This window comes from Martes martes (assembly GCF_963455335.1).
Source record: "Martes martes genome assembly, chromosome: 6".
Classification (NCBI taxonomy): domain Eukaryota; kingdom Metazoa; phylum Chordata; class Mammalia; order Carnivora; family Mustelidae; genus Martes; species Martes martes.
In genome coordinates, this window is record NC_137893.1 from 72,162,053 (window position 1) to 72,182,137 (window position 20,085).

General features: G+C 36.9%; 1 protein-coding gene across 2 annotated transcripts in view; it reads left to right on the forward strand.

Annotated features, from left to right (window-relative positions):
- Positions 1 to 20,085, forward strand: part of PTPRK (protein tyrosine phosphatase receptor type K) — a 568,933-nt gene that overhangs the window by 183,325 nt on the left and 365,523 nt on the right. For both annotated transcript variants that reach the window (XM_080807221.1, XM_080807222.1), the window contains exon 3: positions 15,876 to 16,147. In XM_080807221.1, coding sequence (XP_080663347.1) covers positions 15,876 to 16,147 — 272 coding nt within the window. The remainder of the gene's footprint in view (positions 1 to 15,875; positions 16,148 to 20,085) is intronic.

Sequence of the window (20,085 nt, forward strand, 5' to 3'; positions counted from 1 at the left end):
TGTCTGGTCTCATGTTTATGTTACGAGCCTTATGGGTTTACTCTGACACTTCAGACCCATGGACTCTAGGCTATTTTTACTGATTTGATAGAGAACCAAGAAATAGTTTATACTTAGACAAACGGACTTATTTTAGGAGGAAATTCTAGCCACTGGAGAAATCTTATCCTTCTTGTAGGTCATCTGAACAAATCTATTAAGTTTGTTGAATTAGATTTCTCAGGCTCCTGCTTTTTTCCTTTGCCGAGCTCCCTAGCCTGCCTCTGTCCTGCTACCACTCTCTCCGGGTCTGGTTTTTTTCTGGAGGGCGTTTAGGGTAGGAATTGTGACCTTTGCATTTCATTCCAGATATGATCCTAGAAAACCAGAAAAGTGGGTGAAACCACTCTTTACATCACTACCCTAAGGAAATTGATCCTGAGGCCATTTCTACCTGTAAAAGAAGAATTCAGAGGCCTGACGCTGTGACTGCCCCCCAAGTGGGGAGCTTTTCCAAGCCTAAGGAAGTCCTTAGGGCCTTGCTGGAAGCCCAGTGCTGATAAGCAGGGTGAATCGCTTCATGCAGCAGATGTCACTGAAGCTGTTTTGTCACCATGGACTCACTTGTTCGTTAGATTCTCATTTATTTATTTTAATTTTTCAGGTGTAGAAGGATATTTATGAACTTTTCTGTGTTCCAGGAGGCAATTTTAGGCCAAAACTACTGTGAAGAGGATAATCACAATGATATTTCCATCACATTTGGTTCCGGTTTTGGCCCTCCGGATACATATGTCTGTTTTAGCATCTTGTCAATTTTTAAAATTTTCTGGAACACATTGTCTTTTCAGCTGAGTGTTGATCAGAGTAAATATACACATACTCAGCAGGGAGTTTTGGGTTCGTATTTGAAAAAAATCGATCAGGAGATGGCTGTTCAGATTCAAAGATAGGTTTAGAGAGGGTCAAAGAGATGGATCCGTTCGAGGTACCCAAACTAGTCATGTGTGCTTGTGGGTGGCAAGATTAAGTGGCTTTCATCCAGCTGCAGGCAGAGTCTGTTGTGGGGTCTTGGAAGTCATCCAAATTGTTAATTGCTATTGAAATAATGTTTTGGTAGAAGATGGTAAGAACATTCTTAGTTATAAGAGCTAGCCATATAAGCTAGAGGCTTATGAATGAATTTCTCCCTTGCCTCCTGTAGTTTTTCTATCCCTATTAGTGATAAAAAGATTTGCAACGAGATTGTTGTATTCTGTATTGCATAGTAGTGTACGGTGTGACATTAATTTGATTAATTACATTTACTGTTATATTAGGTTCCTAAAGTATTTAAGATTTTGTTGAAATGTTTATATAAAGCAAAAAACAAAAACAAACAAAACTCTTCACCCCTCAATAGCGCTATGGAATATATATGCAGACGATTTATAAATGTGTTTGTAGCCAAAATCTTTCCTTTGAGATCTGGAATCATATATCCAACTGCCTACTTGACATCTTCTCTGGTATGTCACAACAAAATTAATGCCTCTTCTTTCTCATATGATATTTATTATTCTTTTTTGGCAGCCTTTCCTATATGTGGTGGATTTCTTGCCTTTTGAGTTCTCATGGTCTCAGTAGCAAGTTGAACACTTACCTTTCCAGCCATCCTTATGGCTTATGAGATCAACAGGTGACCAAATTTGCACCATTCAGGCAACCCAAAGAGCTTTGATTAGGAAACTACTGACTGTAGAAAGGAGGCACCATGAGGATTTCCTTCTGTAGAAGTGGAAGCATAGACATTTAGAGGCAGCAAAGTCTAGGATCCAGCCTGGATATTGGGAGCGATGTTATCTGTGCCCAGTAGTGGGTCCCCAGTGGAGGGATCCTAGAGTATATCTTGGTCATTATTTGGGCCTCCTGATATCCTTTAATAATGTTTTTTTGTTTTGTTTTGTTTTGTTTGTTTTTTGCTGAAAATGATACAGTAGATTTTACTGTTTAAAATAAAGAACTTAAACTGATTTCCCCCCCCCCCCATTGATTTATCCAGTGTCCCAAGACTCAAGGAGTGTCACCACTGTCTATCTGGGTGTGTGAGCAAGAAGTATAGTTGTACATTCTGAGCACTTGTCTCTTCTTCACTTCCACACTTCATACAACACCAAGTCTTGCTAAGTTATACATCTTTTGCAGGTTTGGGATGGTTGCTTCACATCATGCCCATCATCTACTACCTGAATTAAACATATATATATTTACTGGGGTGCTGCAGCTGATTGCTTACTCTCCCCCATCAGCCATCTATTCTATATAGATGTAGCTGGGGTGATTTTCCAAAATCTGACTTAGGTGCTCGCTTCGGCAGCACATATACCAAAATCAGACTTAGGACACTAACCTCTGCATCCCCCAGCTTGAATTTTTTTTTTTTAATGTTCTATAACATTTAAAAGTCCATATATTTGTCTATAAGAACTTCTTGGTCTTTTTATTTTCTGTATCTCCATCCTCATCGCTCTCATTTTCTCCAGTCCAGCCAAACATTCAGTCCTTTTATTTGTTATAATCTGCCCTGCTCTAGGTCCTTTGCGCTACTGGTTTCTACCACCTGAAATGATCTTCTTTCTTCTCGTCTTCTAATAACCTTCATTCTTCAGACCATAGATCCGACTTCTCTTTCCTGGAAATAACCTTCAGGCCTTTTGGATGAGGTCATATCTTTGCATTATATGATCCCATGACGAGCCTCTCTTTTACAAAGGTTGGCACAGTTTTGTTTTGGCATGTGTTTGTTGATGCTTTGCTCATTTGTGTCATACCTCGTTGTTGTGGAAGAAACCCCATTGAAGGAAAAGCACTAAGATTGTATTTGTTAGAGAACTTTAAATGCATGTTTACTAGGTTTTCCATGTAGTTTGAAAATATTTGAGTTATATTACTTCTTTGTAAACTAAACTTCTTCTTCTTCTTCTTTTTTTTTTTTAAAGATTTTATTTATTTATTTGACAGAGGGAGAGAGATCCCAATGGGATCTCTCAGAGGGAGCAGAGAGCCCGATGCGGGGCTCAATCCCAGGACCCTGAAATCATGAGCTGAGCTGAAGGCAGAGGCTTAACCCACTGAGCCACCCAGGTGCCCCTGAACCAAACTTCTTATTCACTTTTATAGTCAGTATAATAAAGCAGAAGGTTATAGTATTAGATTTGGGTTGAGATTTGAATAAGTTACTTAACTTTTCTCATCCTCATATTCTATGTAATCCTTAGCAATTTACGTATCCATTTCCTTTCTCATTGGAAGGTTGGATTGTATCTTACTAGATATTTTTATAGGATTAAGCAGTTCTATTAATTAATATATTCCAGTTAGACTCCAACATCATTTCCATTAATGGAATATCTGCTGTATATAGATCACTATGCAAAAAGTCATAATGAGAGGCAATAGACCTTAAGAAGTTTGCTATTGAGTTTGGAAAATACAGCACATCATAACACTATGAGGTAGGAAATGTAAAATTTGTGAATCACCTACAGAGTTGTATGGTCAATTATAGGAATTCATGGAGAAGGTGGAAATTGAGCTCCCTAGGGAAGAAAGAGAGACTACCAGCCTTCTAAGTAAAAAGGCGGGGTGAAAAAATGCATATTATGGCATTATGAATTATGAACTGTGAATTCATGCTGGTAATTCATGGCAAATAAGCAGTGCAAGATTTCTGTGGATCAGATGTGAGGATTTTGAGTATAAGTTAGAATGTATTGCCTTATCTCTGTCTAGGCGTATGGTCGATTCTTCAGCCAATAGTTGTGTTGCATCCAGTTTGATATAGATCACCGTGATTGGCATGATCACTGCCAGCTCATGGTCCTTGCAGGCTTTAGTCACTGTTTGTAGGAACTATTTTTTTTTTTTAATTACCTTCATTTTAAAAGTCATGTAAAGAGTTCTTCGAGAGATATGTGATGATACTGTAGCTAGAAGAAGAAAATGTTGGGACATATTCTTCTGGTTATTCTCAAGGAGAGAAATTTGATCTTATTCTGTGTGCTTAAGGTATTTCCATTTATCTTAACTTGCTGAAAGTGCATCTTCATAGTAGATCGAAAGATCTGAAAATCAAATTTTTGAAATTATTGAAAATTCTCTCTTTTCCATAAAGGAAAGATCCTCCTTCTTTAGGGGAGGTTGGGAAACACCTGTGCTGGATTGTTGGTCAGAGTTCCTACTGTTATTTTTGCTTCTACAGTACACCCCAGAGGGAAACTTTAAAAAGTTAGTGTGGGAACTGAAACTCTACAGTTTCTCAATGTTTGTGTTCATCCATTGAGCCTTAAGTTAGCATTTATGAAAACATTCAAGTACAGTCCTAAGATGCTCTCAGGGCAAAAAGAGCACTGTTGGAATGGAGGTCACTTACATGATGCAGCTTTTCTGATTATGTTTAAAAGGAATGTTTTGTTGGAGGAGTATCCTTGGGTGATTGTACTTGCTAAGAGGAAGTTGAATTAATTGTCTGCTAACAGTCAGAGAAGAATTTGTATGTTGTTCTTACCCCCATTGGCCAGTATGGCATTTCACAGCCGATCAGGTGTGTTTGTTTGTTTGTTTGTTTAAATAAGCTGGATTGGCAGCCCCAGAAATGGAATAGCTTGGCCTAAGCTAGAGTGATATGATTCGGTATTTTACTTTGCTCTAGTATAGGGAACCACTAATTCCACTAGAACTACCTTAAATTAATGTAGACTCAGGAGAGCCAGTAATTAATGGATGGGTCTCTGGTGTTATTTTATTTTATTTTATATTAAGTCCTCAAATTATAGATGATTAAACATCTTGTGAACAAAAACACCAATCTCAACATTTGAGGTGATGATACTGTTCTCTTTTGCCTTTTTGTCTCCTGGGGCCTCAATTTCTTTTAGCATATTTGGATGGTTTGTGTATAACCCCATTTTCTGTACCATTCTGTCCTTCCCTCTGTTGTCCTGTCTTCCCGCATCTTAGACTTTTCAGTGTAAGCAGTTTGTTTTTCTCTCCTCTCACTTGGACTCTTTCTTCCTTTCTGTAAACTCAGTTTCTTACTTTTTTCCCTCGTGTTTTATGCTTTCATACCATTTTGGTTTTCTTTTCCTTTGTTTGCCATGGGCTTCTAAGAGAGGCACTGTTTTCAAAAACAAGTAGATAGATTTTTGGTTTAGATAATACTCTGTAAATAAAAAAAGGTAGGAATATGTTTTTACTTTGCTATTTCCCGTTTCTATAATCCCTGCAACAATCCTCTCAAACAGTATTTTTTTGATAGCTAAAATACTTATCTCTTTGGGCCTCACATTTTCATCGGTAGAATGGTAGACGGAAGGCGTGGATGGTTGGGGTGGGTAATGTCAGAGCCAGGCTGCAAAATCAGGTCTCTGGCTTCAGAGCACAAATTCTTAAACCATTTCACAGCTAGGAATATGCTTTTATTTGAGTGACAGTGGGGTATATGCTATGCTTTCCTTTTGAAACTTTTATGACACGTCTTCTAGTATAGTCAGGAACTTTCGTGGTCCTTGTACTTTGATAAAGGAAGCAACTTCCTTGATTTGTCAGCTGAGTTGCTCCTGTAGCTTGATTCCCCTTGAACCCGAGAACTCAGTTGAGGAATTTTGCTCAACCTGAATTCTTCTCTAATTGATCATTACATGCTAGTTGCCTATTCAGGAATAGTTGTTATTATCTCTTTTAATGTTGATTCAAATAGAGCCAGTTCTTGTAATATAATAAAATAAATTTTTGCTACCTTCAGACAAACTGTGATTATGAAGTAGAGTATTTTGACTTTGAAAAATATATTTATATGGAAATATAGAGCACTGAACAGGCTTTCTCTACTAACTGTAAGTTCTGGCCTTCTATTATTAACAGGGCTCAGTATATCCAGACAACAGGCTGGAATTGTTGTATGATATTTAGTCGTTAGACAGTTTCTAGAGAGAGCACGCTGTACTACCTTCTCTTACCTTCCACTGTTCTTTCCAATTTGGGTTCCTTTGAAAAGGCAAGTGATTACAAAATTGGCTACAGGACAAAGACTCCTTTACTTTTTGGGGTAATGTAACTCTGATTATTCTCTTAAAGTTGCTTTTCATTTTAGCAACTACTTCTCAAAACATTTCAGTACCACATTACATAAAAGCTATGTAGGTTGGAGAGCTATGGGATAAGTGCCAGGATTTCAGAAATTAGACAAATCTAAGAGGAGATCTTAAACTTAGATCTGTGGTTCTTTACAGTTGTTGGTATACATGTGTGTGTATGTGTGTTTCTGGGGAAAGTATTCTATGTTTACATGAGATTTCAAAAATAATGAAGAAAGTAAGGAAAGAAGGTTAGAGAGGAATAGAAGGAAAGAGCTGAGAAGGAGGGTTGATACACTGGGACCTAAGGGGTTGGGTAGGTTGTAAACAGAAAGCTTGAGAAAGGTTCAAGTATCTCCGAATTGGAAGATTTTAAGTAACATAACATAACATAAGTAACATAACATAACATTGTCATCTCATTTTTTATCTCTGAAAATGTTCTTTTCCTACCTTTTCCAGTTTGATTTTGTCTACTATTTAATGGAAAAAGGAATGAATCTATCTGAAGGGACAAATAATAAGGACTTTAGCATGTCATGTAGATAATCTCAGTTAGTCCTGAGAGCAGACTGCAACGGTTGAAGGAGTTCAAGAAACGGAAACTAAGACCGAGAAAAGTTAAATTATTTGCCCAAGCTAGACGATGGGTAAGAGGTAAGGAAAACTGGACTCCTGAAAGACCCTGGAGAGAAAAGCCCAGCAGATTGTGAAATCAACCTCTTCTGAAGAGGGGGCAGGTGGTATTCAGTAACATGTCTGATAATCCTATCGCGCAGGTTTTTTGTGTCCTGCAGAGGAAAGTGAAAATCCTGGTGGTCAAAGAAAGTGCCAGGTAGATTCCTGCTTCTATGTTCTAAGATGTTGTAGGGGAAGGAGATTAAACTATAGCACAATGTTTGGTCCAGTTCCTAAATCTTAACATGTAGCAGGTAAACTCCGTACTCTGCCAAGAATTGTGCTAATTTTACATGAAACCTTCTTTTTAGTGTTTTGTGTTGTCTGAAAGTTTTAGCAGCTGTCCTATTTTCAAATGTCAGTTGGATACCTAGAACAAATACAAAGCTGTTCTTCTCAGGGATTACAAGAAATTTTATTCCTGCAGAATATGAATGAAGTGGTTTCATGTTTTGCCAGGGCAATGGAAGGGACATTCTGGGGACAGAAATTTGTTGAAAATTGCCTTCTGCTAAGATGCAAAGTCTGTAGTTTTGTATTGAAGTTTGAGAGACAAGTTTATTTTTCCCACCCTGACATTTTGTAATGGGTGTTTCATTCTTATGGAAACAAGTTATATGACATAGGGAGTGAATTCCATTAGAAGAGAGGCATAATCTTAAGAAATAATAGGATGTGAAAGTTTAGAGAATTAATAACAGACCATGCAAAAAAGTGAGAGCACCTATCTTGGCCTTACCAAAGTGTTGTAACCTTCTAGGGGAATTGTCAAGATTGAGAACATTGTTTAAGGTCATTTCAGGTTCTCTGTTTTTTTCCTCTTTGTTTTATATTTGAATTAAAACCAACACAGTTACCATTTTGAGAGTCTTCCTTTTTTTGGCCTTCAATTCAATTCACCAAAAGTTTACAGCTACAAAAATCCCTCTGTTAGGTACAATGTGGGGGAAAAAAGTTCTTGATCTCAAAAAGCTTACACTGGGGCTGGGCAGATGCACAGATAGATATTGTTTATTTGGTATATAACAGTGCATTATAGAAGTGCTAAGGATATGCAGAACAGGAAATAGCAGTAAAGAGTTGTCAGATTTTTTCATAAAGACATTCAGTTTCATACTGATGCTCCAGACATTGTTCTGGATTTTTAGATGAACAAGATACATGAATTCTAAATTTTTTGTGGAGTTTTTCACTCAAGTAAACAAATTCAGTAATTGGCAAGTGCTGTGAAGGAAATAACAAAGAATGACATGTTAGAATCTTAGAAGGGAGTGGGTGGCTTAGGCAGTTGAGTGTCTAACTCTTGGTTTGGGCTCAGGGCATGATCTCAGGGTCCTGAGGTCCAGCCCTCAGTTGGGCTCCAACGGAGCATGGAGCCTGCTTAAGATTCTCTCTCCTTCTGCCCCTCACTCCCCTGCTCATGTGCTCTCTCTCTCTGTCTCTCTCTCTCTCAAAAAGAAAAAAAAAAGTATCTTAGAAGGAACTACTTTAGTTAACAAGCCAAGGAGCTCTTCACCAATAAGTGGCATTTGTGCCAAGACCTGAATGATAAAAGTAATCCAGTGGAGGGGAGCGTACTCCAACCTGAGACAGGCATGAGCTTGGATTTTTAATGGGCAGAAGGAAGCCTGGAGCATGTTGAGTGAGGGAAGAAAGGAGAAGGAGATAAAATGAGGGGAAGGCAGGGGCCAGATTATATTGAAGCTGATAGACTAGAGTGCAGAGTTTGGATTTAATTCTCATTGCACTGCACAGCTGAAAAAAGATTAATTGTATGTTTTGAGAAAAGTGGATCTGGGTGTCTGTAGAAAGCTGTTGTAGGACTGCTAGTAGGGAGTCATGAAAGGAGTAGGGAGTCATGAAACCTGTTGGGAGTGGTTCTAGTCATCCCCCTGAGAGATAAGAGGAGTTGGATAAGCTAGTGAAGATGAAGAGAAGTAGATGAATTGAGGAGATGGTTTGGACGTAGAGACCAAAGAAACTGCTAGTGGGTTATAAGAGGAACCTGAAGGACAGGGAAAAATCAAACTGATTCCTAGGTTCTTAATTTTAGTCACTTGGTGTATTATGTTGCCACCTAATCAGGGGTAGAAAAATGGGGTGAGGAGAAGAAACTTCAGTAAAGGAAATGAAGCTGAAACATGAAAAAGTAGACAGTGACATTGTCTTTAGCACAAAGGTAACAGCAACAGAAATGGCTTAAGAGACATTAATTTTACAACAAAGAAATCACCCCGGATGAGCTGGGACCCCAAAACACAGTTTCAGTTGTCACTGTTCTCTTTATCCAGAGATCCTGTTTGCTTCTTCTTAAGCTGTCTAGGCACAAAACTATGTTACTGTACAGCATCTCTGATTTTTTTCGTACCAACGGTTTCTGGCATGTTCTTTGTTCCTACTAGGAAAATCTCACTCAATGCTAAGAAGTAACTGTTTTGCACAGTGTGTTGGTGCTTTGGCAGCTATTCAAAATGGTCCTCAGAACACACAAAAATTCTTATTAAGATAGACTATTACTTAAGCCTTTGGACTCTGACTGGAACTGTATCTGGATAATTGGACTCTGACTGGAACTATATCTGGATAATTGGTCTGGATTTCTTAGTCTACATAATCATGTAAACCATTCCCTATAATAAATCTCTTTCTGTGTATTTATGTGTGTGGTGTGTCCTGTTGGTTGTGTTTCTCTGATGAAGCCTGACTGTTATAATAGAACCTTTATATTTATATTGATATATAAAAATTCAGCATTTTTTGATTTTCATTCTCTGTCATCCCAGTGAAGACTTTCATTTCAGAGTACATCTTTATACCCTGCAGAGACTGAGCGAAGTAGATGTAATATAAATAAAATCACTGATAATGTTCTCATTAGATCATAAAGATAAAAAGGATTATGTATATTAATATTTAGTGGCTCTCCACATGTAGTCCTGGGTTTCTAAGACCCTTTTTGGGTTCAGCATGGTCAAAACTATTGTCCTAATAGCAGTAAGATATTGTCTTTCCCTTTTTTCTCCAATTTTCTCATGAGTATATGGTTGAGTTTCCCAGAGGCTACATGATATCTGATACTACAACAGATTGAGTGGATAAGTGAAAACAGGAACCTAGCTGTCTTCTATTAAGTCAGACATGAAAGAGATTTGCAAAAATGTAAAAAACAATGCTCTTTTCATTTTTTAAATGATTATTTATTTATTTATTTCAGAGAGAAAGGGTATGAGCCAGGGGGTGGGGAGTGGCAGAGGGAGAAGGAGAAGCAGACTCCCCAGTGAGCAGGGAGCCTGATGTGGGACTCAGTCCCAGGACTCTGAGATCCTGACCGAAGCCGAAGGCAAATTTTTAACTAACTGAGCCATCCAGGTGCCTCTCTTCATATTACTTTTTGTTTGTTTTAGAAAATACAGTAGTTTTTATAAAAACATGTTATTCAGATGAACATATAATGGATTTATTGTTGCTAATCCTAAAAGAATTAATAAGCCTTTTGAAGTTTCTCAGTTTGAGTTTCTATTATGGTCAAGATTGACGGTTAGAACTCATAGAAATAAAAGCTCTCTGAAAATGTCCTCAATAATTTTTAAGAGTGTAAAAGTGGTCCTGAGACTAAAACATTACAGAACCTTTGCTTTAATAGAAGGTTTTTCATATACACAAGAGTGGCTCTCGTAAAAATGTTAAGTATGTACTTCCAAATATTATACTCTTTCATCGAATGATTCTGTCTGAAAGTACCACAAACCAGTTCCAGTTTTTTTTTGCTGTTGTTTTGACATCTTCTGATAATTTCTCTCACATAAAGGTAAAGTTGTCACTGCCTTGACAGTCATATGTTTCTATAACTGAGAGCTGGTGTCTGTCTCCTCATTTATTCAGTCATCCAGATGACCAACTAACAACTACTTATTGAACTTCTGACATGTAAGGCCCTCCTTCGGTGCTATGCCTGTTTTCAGATCATTGCTTTTGCAGCTCCAAACCCACCCCTTATTACCTGCTCTGTGGTAGTGGAGGTTGACCATTGAAACGTTTCTCCTTTGTAGCTAGTGCAGCGTTAACACTATGCAGTTTGTCCTGCAGTGTCTTGTCGTTTGTCCATAGTGGGTGCTGAAGGGATTTTAGCAGGAAGGTGCTTCTACTCCCTTGAATTGTGCTTCTATGTTAGTTCTTTTCATGCTAAAATTGAAGAGCTGGCAGTGGCCCAGTGATGTGCACAGCACACGCAGCCCCTTAGTGTGCTTCTGGCCCCAGCCCAGGCCTGCTGACTTTGCTGTGGACCTCCCTACATGCTCACAGCCCATCCCCGGCCTCATGGCACCCTGATGCATGGGAGTCTTTCCTGCTCGTGGACCAGTTCTGGCCTGAGTGGCCCAGCAACCTCCTTCACCATCCAGTGGGCTGCAAAGCTACACCTTCTTTAAGGAGATCTGCTTCTCTGCAGCCTCCCTCTCCTTGCCACGTCTGTCCTTCCTGAGGTATTGTGGTTATGTGTTAGGGTTCTCTTTATAACTTAAGAGTTTCTCTTCTCATAGTTTGGGATTCTTATATTACACTTTCACTGTTAGATTTTCTGTGTGGCTTCTCTCTGCTGATGGGACTCTGAATAAATTAGGCACTTTCTATCACTCTTCTGAGAGGGATAAACAATACCTGTATAAATTATTTAAAATTTGTACAAAAGCAGTGCATAATTAAGGGCCAGAACCAGGAAGGCAGACAGTGTATCAAAGAGCTTCAAGGCAGGGAAAGCTCAATAAGGACGGGGTGCTGAGGAAGATCAATGGGCAAGAGCTGGCACAGGGATGAGATGAAGGAGGCTTTCTTATGGAGGGCTAAGCCCGTTCTGGAGAAGAAACTGGCATGGTGTGTGGGGAAGGTAGTGAGGGCTTTGTCAGACTGGAGAAGTCAGAGGGGGGTACGATGGCAAAGATCATGGAGGGTCGTCGGTACCAGGCTGAGAAGTGGACATTCCTTTCCGTTTTAGTTAACAGGGCACCTTCAGTGCATTCTAAATAAGAATCAACTTAACAAAAATAATTATGTTAGTGTACTAACGGTTATATAAATAAAGGGTTTTAAAATGAAGTATGGAAACCTATTTATCATTCATTATTTTGTGTGCAGTTAATCCCATTTCCTGTGTTACTATGTTATTCCTAGAAGTATATCTTAAAGATAAGATTTTCATTAATACATAAAATCCATAGGACATGGTTTACTTATTCAGATATTAGACTATGGCATTTTTGAATATGGGACTTGTTTTCTTGGTTATTCTTTTTAAATAAAAACTGCTATTTAGTTTACTCACTGTCCCCCTCTTTTAATGAATGCTAATAAGGAGTTTCTGATATTTGTATTGTGTTTTTTTGAAAGCCAAGGTGCTGTTAATCTGTAGGCTACAAATAGGATTTATTTTTAAAAGGCAAATACCTATGTTTATTTATTAAGTATTTATCATTATTTATTTGCTGTTACGTAAGATAGTCTTCACGCAGTCTCTCTTTTTTTAAAGTACAAATCTATTGCGTGTTCATTATGCAACATTCAGTGAATGCACATGAGAATAAGAAAAAGAGATGACAATTATAGGTCCCTTTTGATAATACAGTTAACTCTTTGTTATATATTCTTTCTTTCTTGTTATATGTGTATGTTCACCTATATGAATACACACATTTACAAAATTGTAATTAGTTTATATATATGGTTTTTCAAAATGGGTATAATATTTTATAAACTTATTTTACTTAACATATTGTGAGTATCTTCCACCAAGTGGTTTTAGTTATTTGTTTTTAATGACTGCAGAATTATTCATCAAACTGATTTACCATAATCTTACATTGTCTGTTATTGGACATTTAAAATACTTTTGTTCTTCTTTGTTTTATTTTTTATTTTATACTTCTTAAAAGATTTTACATTTAAGTAATCTCTGCACCCAGCAGTGGGACTCAAACCCCTAACCCTAAGATCAAGATCGAGTGCTCTACCGACTGAGCCAGCCAGGTCCCCCTGTTTTTCTGTTTTGAATAATGTCGTGATGAGATGGACATCTTTTTTTAAAGCTATATCTTTGTACGTACACAGATTGTTTATCTAGTTTACATCCTTTGGTTTGGAGGATCAAATCCTCCAAATTGTGAGAGCATCTATTTCTTTTCAGGTTTTTGATTCTCATTGTCAGAATGCTCTCCAGAAAAGTTATACTTCTTAAAAAATATTATCATAAGCCTAATACTTTTTCTTTTATGTCTTAAATGATATATTTGATACCTCTGTTGCTCCAGAGACCGTAAGGAATATTTGTAAGGCCGCATTAAAGAAATCACATTGATTAAAAGTTACTACATAATACATGTTTGGCACAGATGTTTCATTATTAAGTCTTGAGATAGGTAAATCACAACTAAATAGAACTGAACTCTTATTAGAAACCTGAGGGATTAGTTAGCTGATGACAGAACTATAGCAAGTAAGCTTAAATTAGGATGTAAAAGTGAGGGAAATGTATACTGTAGAATTTCCTGACTCTAAGCATTATTCTGGGAGACTGTAGAAGTAATTTTTAGAAGTTGATAAGAATAGCATAGTATTCTCTATGTTTGGGATGATGAAAGTAAATCTTATGTCAGATAGGCAGCTACCTCCATGGTGCCTGCTGGGTAAATTGCCACTGTATGAAATCAGCTGGCAGAAGTATTTGGTTGGCTCTTTGGTGCTAGTGCTTGCTTCTTCCTTTCTGAGCCATGCAATAAATGTATATTATTTGATAACACTCAGAAAATGTAGCGATAATAAGACTGCATTGAAAGAAGCTCATTTAGCTTAAACATTCTATAGAAATGAAATAGCAGCACTTTTTTTTTTTTTAATTAACTTGTATTGAAATGCTGGAGTAGTTTGAGGAAGCTTTTATTTTGTGACTTTTGTCTTTTCTAATGATCCAATTGGTAATTCCTACAAATTAATATACTTTGCTCATCCCATTTCCTTAATAAGAAAATTATCATAGCTTAAAAGTGCAACTGGATGAAAATTGCTAAATGGTCTTAATGGCAAGTATCACAGTATGTAATTAAGATGTTTGACAAAGCATATTTTATGCCAAAGTTTGTTTTCTAATGGAAAAAAATAACTATTTGAAAGCCCATAAGTCAGTTAAAGAGCACTACCTTGAAATTGACAATCAGAAGCCATAATTGATGAAGACTTGTAAGAATAATTTAAACTCACTACTGCCATAACATATCACTGAAAACAACAACAACAACAATAACAACAAACAAATCTGTCTGGCAGTGGAGAAATAAGTCACAGGTTTGTGAAGAAGCTTGAGGTCCAATAACAGTAAGTAACATGTCTAAGATCTTAGGCCTGGTCATTGGTCAGCTCTGCTTTGGTGAGTCTGAAAGACATCCTGGAAAATCAGACATGGACCTCCGAATGTGAGTATAACCAAGAATAGAGACATCCTACTTGTATAAGTTGGGTTGGGATCTAGGATATCCTGTTTAAAAAGAAAAAAGATGTAATTTCTCCCAAAATAGACATGACCAATTTATTCTATTATTCTGCCTGCAATCTGTGAGAATGAAGAAGAAATTAAAAAAGAAGACAATTTCAGAAACGGAGAAAAATCAAGTGGAAGTAATATCAGTAACCACCACTATAGTAAACGTATTCTGCACTTTGCCTGGTAACTGGTAGTGTTATCATAGGAAATCTTTACTTAAGTTCTGAGCTCTAGAATGGGAATTCATCAGATTTGAAATTTCAGTTTCTTAAGTAGTAAAAATCCTCTTATCTGCCATGATTTGAACTTGCTTTGGGGGTACATCGAACTGGTTAGACTGGTAATCAATGAATATTTAGTGTGTAAAGTGAAAGTGACTATGTTTTAAGGAGGAAACAGGTTTGATTGGTCAGGAAGAGAGGTCCGGGTATAATCCTTGTAACAGTGGATTCTGTAATTCTACACCTAATATATTCTGGTTAAAATTACATCCTAGGGAGAACATTACAGTAAAATTTTGCAGTCTACATTAAGTGTGGCAAATAGGTATATTGACATTTTTGTGATATGCATCTTTCTTAAAATCCACAGTGATGTGAGAAAATCTGGTGGTTTTTCTGCAGAGGTCCTTGGACTAATAGCAGCAGCTGATGTTCAAGCCCCATGTTTGTACTTATCACTAAGACTGTGTGTTTGAGGGTGGAACTGTGAGGTGCTGTGAGGTTGGGACTTCTTATGTCCTATGAGAGACAACCAAGAAATATTTATTAAATCAAAGGTAATGGAGTTAGACTAGTGTTTTCAAGGCAGGTTTCTTGCAGCTCTGAGGGGCTTAATGGCAGGACTGTGACAGAATTGGGACCAGTGGCCATGGTGGGTAGCTGGCAGCTTAGTGGGCAAGGCTTAAAGAAGTAGGCAAATCCACGACGTGTCAGATTCTCAGATCTAAAAAATTGACATTTTCAGCTTCTCTCCTCACATGTACACTGCAAAGTATCCTTATTCCCTTAAGATCAGCGTGGTTAGTCCAGAGTGGTTAGTCACCCAGGTTATATAAATGATGATCTTGGGATCTGAAATCAGAAAGGATTGTGCTGACACTTAGTTAAGTCATCTCTCTGCAAGACTAGTATGATAGGGAAAGGGAACGATGCCCCCTCTATGGAAGCCAGGCCGAAAAGGTATTGCTCCTATTTGTTTGCATGTTTGACAATGAAAGACCTTTGTTTAGTTAGGCTACAGGTTTGGGATTGGGATTTGAACCAGACTCTACCTACTCTATTTGACTTTGAATAAGTTACTAATTGTGCTTCAGTTTACTAGTTTGTAAAACAGGTTGTTTCAGAGAGTAAACGAATTGATACATATTACGTACTTTGAACAATATCTGTTACTTACTAAAAATTGAGTTCACCCACTTGTTTGGTATTTTTCTATGGTTCTGTTCTGGAAAATAGCCCTTTTGAGTTAAATATAATCCAGAAAATGGATTCGTATTATTTTTAGCATTTTTTCCTGTTATTAGAGATTCCTTTTGTTTATGTGTCTATTTAGCTCTATTATATGTAATGTCATTTCAGGTTCCTATATGATAGTGGACTCTTCAGATCATGACCCTGGAGAAAAAGCCAGACTTCAGCTGCCTACGATGAAGGAGAACGACACTCACTGTATTGATTTCAGTTACCTGTTATATAGCCAGAAAGGGTTGAATCCTGGCACTTTGAACATACTGGTTAGGGTGAATAAAGGACCTCTTGCCAATCCAATTTGGAATGTGACTGGATTCACAGGTAGAGATTGGCTTCGGGCAGAGCTAGCAGTGAGCACCTTTTGGCCCAATGAATATCAGGTAATCATCTATGCTTTTCTGGTTTATGTTTTCATGTCATTGGATCTCACTGTGTATGTAATACTTAGAGGTAAATACTAGCACCTTGGAACAGAGATCATCTCTTCTGCCCTCCTTTTGCCCTGTTCTTGAGGAAATGTTTAAAACATTGGCACACAAACTTCAAAGTAGTGAGACTATTTCCACATACTGAAAAACAGTAGTTTTAGGTATGAAATTTGTTGGTTGGTTGACTAAGAGCTACTTATTGACAGATTTATTTCCTTGTTTCTGTTCAGGAAGAAAAAGTCCTTTTTATTTGAGTACATTATTCAGACTGAATTGGTTTGCTGACTTCTGACAATAACATTTGGAAACTAAACATGAAATAGTGTTTCATGAATTCTATTATCCAAGGGGGAGGCATTTTGAATAATTATTTACATTTTTATCAGTTACATGTAGTTTCAAAATAAGCAAACAAAAAAGGAAAAGTTGTCCACATGTCTTTGTTTTTTTCCCCAGAAATACTTCATTTAATTATGATTTAACTGGACAATGCATAATATATCTACTTTATATTTTGTGAGGCTGATTTTATATGGTTTAACAAAAAAACAATCATTTACCAGTTTGGAGAATTGTTCAAAATCCTCCCTATAAGGTTCAGTAGAACTATCCACCCGCTTTTTGAAATATCGCCTTACTCCACTTTGCTTTTACTAAAGTGAAGTTTTAGTAAACCGTTATGCTAACCGAAAGAAATCTAAAAAGGATTTCCACTTTTCTGAGAAAAGTGAAAAGCTAAAGTAGCCGACTTTGTTTTGTAGCCAGCCATTATGGAAGCAGCCAGCACACAGCCCAGCTGCAAGGGGGGCCCCCGCCAAGCTCCTTCTCCAGGAACTACGTTCAATATCTTAGCATCAAGCTACCATAGCTTTGAACTGCATGAATATCTGTGCTTTATCTGCATTTATTTTGTGCATCTGTAAGCAAGATGTGTCCTAAGGTATCAGAAAAGGCGAAGAGTTATTTTGGGGTCTGGGAATGCTTAAAAAATTTTCCATATAAATTAATGTAATTGCTTCTTTCTCTGTTTAGGTTTATGAAAAGTTTCATAAGGACCCCATACTTTCAGTAACGGGGAAAACCTGTCCCTGGACACAGAAAATTAAAATTACCTCTTTTGAAAGTTCACTTTTGCATTAGGTCTCGAGATTTAAAATACTTGTCTATTTATAATTTGTTACAGAACCTAATGAGAATGTATAATGTAAAAGTATATTTTATTATGGCCATTGGGTAATTTATAAACTAAGAACAATTCATTTATGCTTTTTTAAAAAAATGAACAATTTCTTCAGGTGGACCTTGTATTTATTCCTGGGGGAGGAAACACAATACATTGTTTAAATTGCTTTGTCATGAATTGATTTTTCTGTTTTATTAAAAAGTCTCTTACTTCATAGGTATCATTCCACAGGTAAGGTTCTTTGTTCAGGGTTATGTGTCTATTGAGATTGTAATGGATTTTCTTCAGGTACTGCTTGATTCTGTTATTCCTGAGCTGAAGGATGTTGTTCTTCAGTGTAGGAAAGCTATCTGCTTTTCCAGGGCCCCCAGCTCTGAGAGTGCAGCACATGGTAGGTAGGTGGCTGGAAGTGTATGAAACTAATGCTAAGGCACTGGAAGCAAGATCAGTGGGCTCATCCCTGACAACAGTGGGTTGTCATTTGCTGGTTCACCCTCACAATCCACTGTCCTTTCAGTGACTTCACTAGAACCTTTTATTGGAGCTTACTACTGAAAAGAAAAAGCTCTGATTTAACAAAAGAAAACTGTCAGCAGGTTCAGCCTCCTTAAAATAAATTTAAACCCAAATAACAAATTAGCAAAATTGTTAAAAATTTGATTCCTGGAGTCAGATTGCCTGTATTCAACACTGCTATTTGCTATCTGTATAGATTGTTTTTAAGGAATGAGATAGTTAGTTATATCTTTAAAGAAAAACATAGAAGTGGATTTTGATAAATCCAACAAATAATCTAGGTAACATGCTAATATGCCTTCACGACTAAAAAATAGCATACATATAATTAATTACCTTTTCTTATTTTTTGCAAGATCTATCTTTGAGTCATTGGTATTTTAATAACATTTTCTTATGGCACACGTTTCTGCAGTATTGATTTTAATGTTGAGTTGCTGTCATGGACTGGATGCTTCTTTGTTCAGTCTCCTTTTGCATGACAAAGCTCCCTAGGGTAATGTGTACCTATGGTATTTTAAGTAAGCAGGGCAAAAAGTATGTGTGCAAGTTTTAACCTGGCCTGTGAGATCTTTCTGGAGATGTCTTATCAGAGAAAAAGATTACTATATAACTTGGAACCTGTGGGTAAACATTTCTTTCTTGCAGATTGAAATTTGAGCAATATATCATTACTTAAGTGATTAATTACTTTACTTCCACATCTTTTTTCCTTAACCTGCAAAACTTAACAATCAATGGAACAAAAAACGGAGTAGAATAATTTTTATTCATGTGCTTCGTGCTCAATAGATTACTTGATTGATGATTATGTTGATTCTGTCATTTAGGTAACTAGTTGTACCTGTGTATCAGTTATTTAGAAATACCAGCATAACATAAATTGTATTTATGTAAGACTTTTTGCTATTAGGAAATAGCATGAAAAACTTTTGACTATTGCTTAATGCAGAATCTTTATGGATTTTTAAAAATTAAAATGTAGGCATCACGGGATGCCTGGGTGGGTCAGTTCGTTAAGCGGCTGCCTTCAGTTCAGGTCATGATCCCAGCGTCCTGGGATCAAGTCCCACATCGGGCTCCTTGATCAGCGGGGAGCCTGCTTCTCCCTCTGCCTCTGCCTACCACTCTGTCTGCCTGTGCTCGCGCGCGCTCTCTCTCTCTCTCTCTCTAACAAATACAAAAAAAAAAAAAAAAGAAAAAAAATGTAGGCATCACATTGTGCTATGTATATTAGAAGTCTACTACCTACTTTTTAATTCCTAAAGAAACACTGCATTTTAAAAAAATTTTCCTAGACTATAGATTAAGTAAGTTGTGATATGCATAGAAACTATTCTTCCTGGTTCCACAGTTTATTCAACTTCAGTTCTCCAGAGATTTTACACTCTCCGAAACTTCTTTTAAGTTTTTTTTTTTTTTTTAAACCTTCTCATTTTTTGGATTCCCTTTTCTTTCATTCTTCTAGTGGAAAATCCTGTCTTTTTTTGCCTGAGCCATTAGTTACCTGACCATCCCTCCAATACATTCCTTATCATCCACTTCAACAACAACAATCAAAAAGAAAATTACCCCAGGGTGCTATTACTTTTAATTAGTATAGGATAATTTTTATATAAAGATCATACTCCTAGAAGTGGATTTAAAAAAAAAACAAACACCTCTCTTTAAGCTAGCTTTTTTTTTTTTATTTTATTTTTTTGTTCCTCCTCCTTTTTCTGTTGAAAAATCTCAAACAGATGTAGTTTATCTTTGGTGTGATTTACCCTTCCTAGAAATTTCAACTAGCTAGATGCCTAAACAGAAGATGCCCAAACAAGAAATTAAGTATCTTGTGGACTGTTTAATAATGAGAAGATACCAGTTTTTAACCTCAAGAAAGTTGAACTCTTATTTGAAAAAGGAAAAAAGAAAACTATGTATGAAATCATGAAATAAAAGGCCAACTTATGAATTTTGGTTACTTGCTAGATCAGTATAACACTCATGGACTTTGGAGCCATTTCTTCCTGGGTGAATCTTGACTCTCTTATTTAACAGTTGTACAGCCTGTAGCATTTCTTTTGAGTACAGTTTCCTTATCTGATAAATCAATAATATGTATCATATATATATATATGTATATATATATATATAGTGGTTAGAAAGGTATCTGACACAAAGCATGTGTTTACCATAAAGTTAGATCAAC